This window comes from Halyomorpha halys, unplaced genomic scaffold (assembly GCF_000696795.3).
Source record: "Halyomorpha halys isolate HHAL.00 unplaced genomic scaffold, Hhal_1.1 Scaffold2.1, whole genome shotgun sequence".
NCBI classification, from domain to species: domain Eukaryota; kingdom Metazoa; phylum Arthropoda; class Insecta; order Hemiptera; family Pentatomidae; genus Halyomorpha; species Halyomorpha halys.
In genome coordinates, this window is record NW_027111560.1 from 2,095,286 (window position 1) to 2,103,978 (window position 8,693).

Below are 8,693 nucleotides of genomic sequence, written 5' to 3' on the forward strand. Positions count from 1 at the left end.
TTCATCTCTTATTTTTTTAAAAATGTTTTGTGTAATAAGCTATTGTGTATTCATGAAATTAGTTATTATTTTGTTAGTTTCACTTTAGTTTTATGAACACTATATTTTGTTTACCAATACTAAGAAAATGTGGAGCAAGTGAACACTCATCCCTCCAAACCCAAACACTGAGTTACCATTTACAAAGAATGAATTGTGAACACTGATGTTCCACAAATAAGCCATGATAGTTCACTATTTCTATTTTTGTGCTAACTAGAACATTTAGAACCTGTTCTTCAAAATATTTTGTGATTTTAGTTTCAGCTATATATTTTTCTACCTTATAAGCATTAGTCTTGCAGTTTTGTCAGCAAAACATGATTGTAGGGATAAGCACAAATCTCTATCATGAGATAATTGCCTTTGGTGATTACTGACCGTTACATTCATATTTTACTGGGGTAACTATATACTAGAAAATTTATACAAAAGTTATTTTTTTTTTTTAAAGCATTTATTTAATTATGTTCCACATCATATTTATGGCTTGCTAAAGATTGTGAAGTGTGAATCTGAGACAAATTTTTTCTTTGTTTTTTCGATGACTACATCAGTAAAATGATCTTCCTGAAATAAATTATTCTAAACTTACCCAACAACTGCTGCTGCTTGAATAATAAGTCATGCATATCTGCATTTTATGGACATAACTCTCAAGGCAGTAGGAATATTAAACTGTTTTATAAATTTCATGAAAATAGACATGATCGAAATATGAGCTTGAATGTAAAATTTAAAACATAATGGCCTCAGAAATATTTTTGAAAAATTGATCAACAAAGATAAAAACATTACATTAATTTAAAGTCAAAAATTTTAAAATCTTGTGTGCACTTATTCCACATTACTTAATTTTTAAAATTATTTTTTGCAACTTTTTTTTTTAATGACACACTACAAAAATGTGTTACATGTCTTTATTGCACTATCACTACTGCACGTATCACTTTTTCTTAGGAATATTATGAGACCCCCGAGAGTGCAATAGATGCAGTGAAAGTGGGCGATGCCTGGGGAGCGATATATTTCACTGACAACTTCACTGATGCTCTCGTAGCCAGGATGGCACTCGGCAGAGATTCTGATGATGAAATTCTTGACCAGAGTGAAATGAGAGTATGGCTGGACATGTCAAGTAAGTATTGCACTGTCCTTTGTATTGGTGCTCATTTTGAATGGCTTTGGCAGTTTGAATTGTCTGTGGTGACATGATTTTTTTTATCTCTAGATTTATTAAAATTAAATATTCCAGTGATGCTGTAATCCTATTTAATTTTTTTTCAAAATCATTAATAGTACATTATTAAGTCAAAATTAAATAAATTATTTTGACTAACTTATACTAAAATATATTTATTTTAAAAATATTAAAAGAACTAACTTTATTAATAAATAATTCATTTGATAATGAAATAGTTATTTAATAAGCAAATAACTAAACATGATTAGTCCTGGAATATTTACAATTTATTTCAAGAAGCAGAATTTTAATTTATAGAATGATTCTATTTAATGAAATATAATTAATTAATTTTAATTATTCTAATTGATTATGCGAGATCTAGAAGGTATCAAATCTAATATTTTTGAAATTGAGATTTAAGTTTACTAAAAGTTTTGGAAACTTTTTTTTTTTTTTCAGATTATCTTACTAAAACAAAAAAAAAAATTCTTAAAAAATGATTAACTAAAATATTGTTAAAAAATATAACTAAATAAATCAATTATAAAGTATAATAAATAAAAATGATTTCAGATCAACAGATTGGCTTAATGTTGAACAGAGATTTACAAGTTGCTTATAAAAACTTTGCCCAAAAACTACTCACAGCTTGTGGAAATAATCCTAAACTAGCAGACATACCAATTCAGGTATATTATTTCATTTCTATTTTTTTAATAGATTTAATGGATTAGAATGTAAGATACTCACTTCATCTATTTTTCTTGCATTTTTTATAACTTATTACTGGGTTCATTGAACCGAAAAATAATATAAATATTGGTAATTCAAACTTATTTCAAGAAATAGAAACCATCATTAAGAAGATTTCATCAAAATCATAGGTAGAAAAAATTGAATAATTATGAAACCTTTTTCAGAATTATGAAACCTACGATAATTATATAAATGAATGATAATCACATATCATTTTAAGTTATCCCAATCTGAGGAAAAGTTGTAGAGAAAAATATAGTAAACATCTGTGTATAGATGGACTTCTAGAAGATTTTTGTAGTACTGTTCCTAACATTCTGTTCTCCATTGGTATTTTTTATTTTTTTCATTCCAATCAAGAGACCAAAACAGAAATGAAAGATAAAAAGGAATATTGTTAACTCTTGGGGAACAGAACGGTGTGAAGAACACTACAAAATCATATCCACACTTCTGAGTGTTTATATTAGACAGCTGAATCATCAGATATTAAAATAAATAAGTACGGTTTTAAATATCACAAAAACCAAACAATATGCAAAGAACTTAGTCTATATTGCCACAAACCCGACATACCTACTTAATATGTGTTAGTAAATTCATAGTTGCTATATACAATCAGAGAATGTTAGTAGAAAAAATTAGTTATAAACAGTGCTATTATAAAAATTATAGAATATTATATATAAACAGTGCAGAGGATTATTACCTGATTTTGGTTAATTTTTTACATCCTATAGTAATTCATCAGTACCTGTAAAAATTTGGTGATTCCAGCTAAAATAGTTTAATTACACTATCTGTGGAGTGTAGCTTTGGTACTTTGTAGTCTTGAGTGAACTTGATTATACCAACTGATTATCATTATATCAAATTCAAGTCATTTACTTAAATAGAAAACAATAACAAACATCTGATGATATCAAACCAAGCTGTTCCCATGATAGGTCAAAGAGAATCAACTCAACTTGCTATCTCATTGCCTCTACCAATTTGCTATCTCATTGCCTCTACTAACTTGGTTGAGATTATCAGCAACATTAATCAAATCCACATCTAGACAGCTATTTGCTTGAAACTGAAAACCTTTGATAGCTCAACATTTAAATTTAAATCATGTTGAATAACATGAAAAAGAAACAAAATAAATGGCGATGAATATGTGAAAATCGTGCAATCCTTTTGGATGGGCTAGGATAAAGAAAATATGGAAAAAGTCTGCCATCACATTGGATATTCTGTGTTTTAGTTCCTCTTACAGAATCCAGTCTGAAATTTATACTAAGCTTTATCATGTCATAAATTAAAGAAAAAACTCCTAGTTCCCAATGTGTTTTATTTTCTACCTTTATGGATAAACAGGAAGAACTTTGCACCACTTTCTGAAATTCATTACTAAAAGCTAGGAATCAATAATTGGTACAATTTAAGGCCATCTTCTTAGAGGAAAATAGAAAAAAAACTTTAGGACCGACCACTCTGAGGAATATGAAAGTTGTAACTGCATTAGACCTTAAAGAGCAGTGTAATCTACTTATCATAAATGATCTAATGCTAAAATTATTTATTCTAATGAATATTTTTACCGTTTCAGTTCAAGGAGCCAATTTATGGAAGCAATGAACCAAGCTTTACAGACTTTGTTGCACCCGGTGTAATTCTTACGTGAGTTGACAGAATATGAAATTTTTCTTTTCAAATTTTTTTTCTGGCATTAATAACTTTATTATTACAGGATCGTATTCTTCTTGGCGGTCGCATTGACTTCATCTGCTCTGATCATTGAGAGAATGGAGGGACTTTTGGATAGAAGTTGGGTCGCGGGTGTGCTCCCACATGAAATTTTGTTTTCTCACGTGATATGCCAGTTCGTTGTTATGTGCGGCCAAACGGCACTTGTGCTTATATTCATGATCCTTGTGTTCGGGGTCGAATGCAAAGGGGACATTTTCTTGGTTATATGCCTCACAATTCTTCAAGGTCTCTGTGGCATGTGTTTTGGTAAGAAAGTTCTATCCTTTTTTTTTCTATTAATTTATGCTTTACAATAGTTTTGAACTTATTAATACAATAACAACAGCAAGTTAATTTATAATTGATTTTTAAATGTGTAAACTGATTTCTATTTTAAATAATAACATGGCAGAAGTATTGTGTTGCACTACAGACTGACAGACATAGACTCTTGTGCTAATACCACAATAGACCCATCAACAAAAGTTATGAACATATTTTGTATCTTCAATAAGGTAATTTACTGATTTTTTTTTTATTTCTTTGGATTACTGGCTATTTATCTTTGACTCGTTCTATTTTTTTAAAAACAAAAAAAAAATATGTTTTATGATATTTGATGAATCACAGTAAGCCTCCCTATTATAAAAGTTTGGTAGTAAAGTTAAAGTCTAATGTTCTTGAGTTTTAAGTATAAAAAATGAAGTGAATAAATAAGAAATAATATTTATTTATGCTATGTATATATACTACAAAAAAATTATGCAATACAAAAATACTAAAATAAAAACTTTGATGTAGTAAATACGATTGAGTCAGCCCTAACAAAAATAAAATTGAACTTAAAGTAAAATAACATCTTGAACCCAAGCATTCCTATTTACAATTATTACATTCAGCCTGGGAAACTCCAAACTGACCCCAACTCCACAAGTGGGGGAAGAGCAGGACTCTGGATGATCCCGGTGTTTGTCTCTCACTGCGTCAATGGTATTAAAAGCCAGAAGAGGATGAGTGAGGGCACTAGCCGCAAACGCTCAGGACTTGAGTGAAGAAATTTGGCCATTGCAAGAACTCCAACATAATTATTTATAATAGGTCTCTGGACCACTGCCGTTTCAACCTTGGGTGAGGATTTTAGGGATAATGCTAGATAGGGATTGGGCTAAGGGATTAGGATGATGAGTGAGTTAATAAAAAAAAAATAACTATAACTTTATAATAACTCTATAAAATGGATTGCAGATGTAAACAAACCTCAATTTAATAAATTTAAAATAATTTATCTTTGCCCAACTAAGTTTTGAAATGTAATCTCTATGCAGCAAAACTAATTTCAATAAAATGCATTGCTTACATGTGCACCTCAGAAAAAGAAATGGATGTGTCTGGAGATAGATGTTAGCGGATCCCTTTCCTCCTGCTCCTTACTGGTCTGTTTTGTGACCAGGTGCAATAAGATTTGTTTATAATTGAAGTGCTTTTGTGTATTTTGTCAGTGTTGGCTGACGAAAGGAAACAGTGTGTAATTATTTTAACATTGAGTAAATTAACAGAATTTATCTTGGTTTTGTTTTAAAATTACTTGAAAAGAATATAATATTAAAACACTTATATTTATCTATTTCTAATAATTTGTACTATTACTTTTATATTATTTAAAATATATTTTGAATTTAATAGGGAGTCATACTGTATCTTTAATTTAATTTAAGTTAAATTTTGTTCACATTATATGATCTATTTGGTTTTAAATATATCATTTTATAATAAGAGATCCGCCAAGTATATTACAAAGTTTTGTTTTGTTATAATTCCAGGTTTTGTCATATCAGCTGTGTGTGAGTTGGAAAGAAATGCCATACAGCTAGCTTTGGGCAGTTTTTACCCGACATTGCTTCTCAGCGGTAAATAGAACGTTTAAAATATAATTACAATTATTTATAACTTATTTACATTATTTATTAAATTTTTTACAATAGTAATTAATCAATTATAATCAAAATTAATTAAAAAATTAAAGAAAAAGATATTTAATGAATACTGAAATTTCAGCCCTCATTGTATGCCATCCACTAAATTACTAACTTATCATTTTTACAAAAAATATTAAATAACAAGGATATTGAAATTTATTCAATGAGGTATCACTTCGTACATGGATAATTCCAAAATTTAAGTCTCCTATTTTTTTAAATTTTGTTTTATAAACAATTCCATTTATTTTTCATTTATCCTAATTATTTACATTAGTTTAAATGATGAAAATTGGTCTATTTTTCTTCATAATCAATTTTAATTTCTACATAAACCATCATTTTTTTCAATTGATAAAAATTTTAAGTCACAAAAGTTACAGCTTTTGTCGCTGATGGCCTATCAGTGTCATGTCATGCTCATGGGAAGTATTGCCTGTTTTTTTTTACCTCCCCATCCAAACTGAATAGCGTTCCGGGCAAATTTTCTCACTGGGTGCTGGTCTAGAATAAAATGGGAGGGTTCCATTTTTATTGTGGTCCCAGTAGGCATAAAGCCTAGAAACAAAACACTCTTTTAATCCCGATATGAGTTGCACATGACGGGAAGATTGTGTTTGAATTATTGCTGATTTTATGCCGGCTGTACCTCCTTGACACACTCTCTAGACAATCTAGGTCTGGTACCAAGTGGAAACATTTGGTAGGAAGGTGATTTAGCTCTAACAAGGAGCTGAAAAACGAGTTTCAACCCTTTCTCAAGAACATGGCAAGGGACTAGTATACCATACGCATGCAAAAGATGCCCTAGCATCTTGAAAAGTACATGGGTGACTATGCGGAAAAATAGATCAGTCTTCAAGATGGTGTAAATATTTTTAAAAAAATAGTTTAGTACTTGCTTTTGGAACTACTCTTATTAATTTTAACTTTTTCAAAAAATCATCCAAGACAGGATCGGTCAGAGATAGGTCTGGCCATTAAGATCAATGAAAATTTAGAATTTTAAGTAAATTTGAGGATTGATATTACTGTCCCTGACTATCCTTCATTATTATAGCTAATTTAATCATAGAACCAAATAAATTTGCTGATTTTATGATTTTTGTTTCAGGGGTGATCTGGCCCGTGGAGGGAATGCCAATTGTCTTAAGGTATATCTCTGCTTGCTTGCCGCTGACTATGGCTACAACATCCCTACGGTCCATGCTCACCAGGGGGTGGAACCTTCTCGAGACAGACGTCTATCTTGGCTTCATTTCGACCATCATATGGATTGTCGCCTTCCTCACGATATCACTCCTTGTACTCAAGTTCAAGCGGGGTTAAACTAGTCTCTTCTTAGGCCTCTGCGCCTGCTAAATAATTCAAGCCATAGTCCTTACTTTCTTTATCTCTCTTATTTCTTTTTTTTTTCTTTTTATATATATATAAATATTTTTTTATGGGGCCGGATCTCGGCTTCTTGTAAATAATGTAAAGTGTCATAACAATGTGGTGTATTTATTTAAGAAGATTTTACTGATGAAAGAGGTGATATTTACAGGGTCATTGAGGGTTAGATCATCACGATTTCTGTTGTGGCGGCCTGTAAATTTATTGTGATACTTGGCTTTATTTCTCTGCACGATAAAGTAACATAAGTATTGGGACGGAAATTGTTCGATAAGTTTGACCACTTTTTAGAAGATTGACTTTAAAACTTTCTAATATATATTTTTTTTAAATGTCGATAGTATCACTCTGAACTCATCGGCCTACACAATTATAGATTACCATTTATTATACCAATTATTTTTTCTTTTTCTTTCTCTAATCCGACCCTTGTGTAGCTCACCTATAGTTAATATATTTAGCTCAATCATCTAATCAAACATTTTCTTATGATACTTTAATAAAAGAATGTGATATGCACATTTGTGGAAGTAATGTTTCGTTTTGTAACTCATTGTACCATTGTATCATAGTTTAGATCTGGTTAAGATTTATGTCTTCATTTTGGCTGGGCAGTTGCAAATTAGTTATTTTTTTTTATTAAGTTGAAAATTTATTTCTTTTGTATTATATATATAAATATATGAAATAAATTGTTGTAGAAATTAGAATAAGATATAAATAAACCAATATCAGCTTTTGTATACAATGCCATTTATTGCCTCTGAAAGCCAGTCATGAATAGAGCGATATACTTTCAATTCCGATGTCAAGTTTAACTCTCTAATTAATAAAAATAGATCTACATTTATAAATATATATTTTTTATTTAAAAAAAAAATCATTATTTAATTAATTCAAGAGTGGATGGATGTAAAGTTTTAGAGAAATGTGAATAGAGAATTCAACATTGTGATAGAAATAAACCTCGGGTGTATTTGGTATTTCTCATTCGGCTCTAAATCCATATCGAACTGTGATGAGAATGTGGAGTAATTGCTCATATTATGTTTTATTATTTCTTAATTAGTTGTATCGCCCATTTTCTCAACACAGGTCATCATCTGCTGAAGCTTCGTTGTATAGTACATTAATGATAACTTTAAGGCACTGGCTGAAGAGAAATCTATAATCAACCCAAATTTGTACCTTAAAAGGAAGTGTTGTATCTATTTTTCTTTAAATGTATTTGTTAAATAAACGAATATTAGTTACAAATTTTAGTAGTGCTTACTTAAACTTTAAAAAAAACCTATTTTTTTCTCTTTACATTTGAGTGATAGTAGTATGTTAATCTTTGTGTATCCTTAACTATGTTAAGGTAAAAAAAATATGATTATCGGACTTTCAAAGCATTTCATTTTTTCACTGCCTCTCAAGTTCTCATCGACTACAATCTTGATTTCTTTTTTTAATTTAATTGTAATGATACCTAATTATACATAGGTCTGAGACATGAAGGAAACAATTAATTTCAACAAAATATTTTCTGGTATAGATGTAAGTAGGAACAGTACAATTCTTAATGTAACAATAACTTGATCCATAATGTAACAGTGATTTGAATA

The 8,693-nt window shown here is 29.7% G+C and overlaps 1 protein-coding gene across 9 annotated transcripts in view; it reads left to right on the forward strand.

The window, feature by feature from the left end:
• Positions 1 to 8,343, forward strand: part of snu (snustorr) — a 524,182-nt gene extending 515,839 nt beyond the window's left edge. For 8 of the 9 annotated variants that reach the window (XM_067049629.1, XM_014418364.3, XM_067049627.1 and 5 more), the window contains 6 exons: positions 1,000 to 1,177; positions 1,799 to 1,914; positions 3,576 to 3,646; positions 3,717 to 3,982; positions 5,536 to 5,622; positions 6,806 to 8,343. In XM_067049629.1, coding sequence (XP_066905730.1) covers positions 1,000 to 1,177; positions 1,799 to 1,914; positions 3,576 to 3,646; positions 3,717 to 3,982; positions 5,536 to 5,622; positions 6,806 to 7,020 — 933 coding nt within the window. In that variant the 3' untranslated portion in view covers positions 7,021 to 8,343. The remainder of the gene's footprint in view (positions 1 to 999; positions 1,178 to 1,798; positions 1,915 to 3,575; positions 3,647 to 3,716; positions 3,983 to 5,535; positions 5,623 to 6,805) is intronic. The other variant, XM_067049626.1, reaches the window with a different exon arrangement.
• Positions 8,344 to 8,693: the final 350 nt, after the last annotated feature.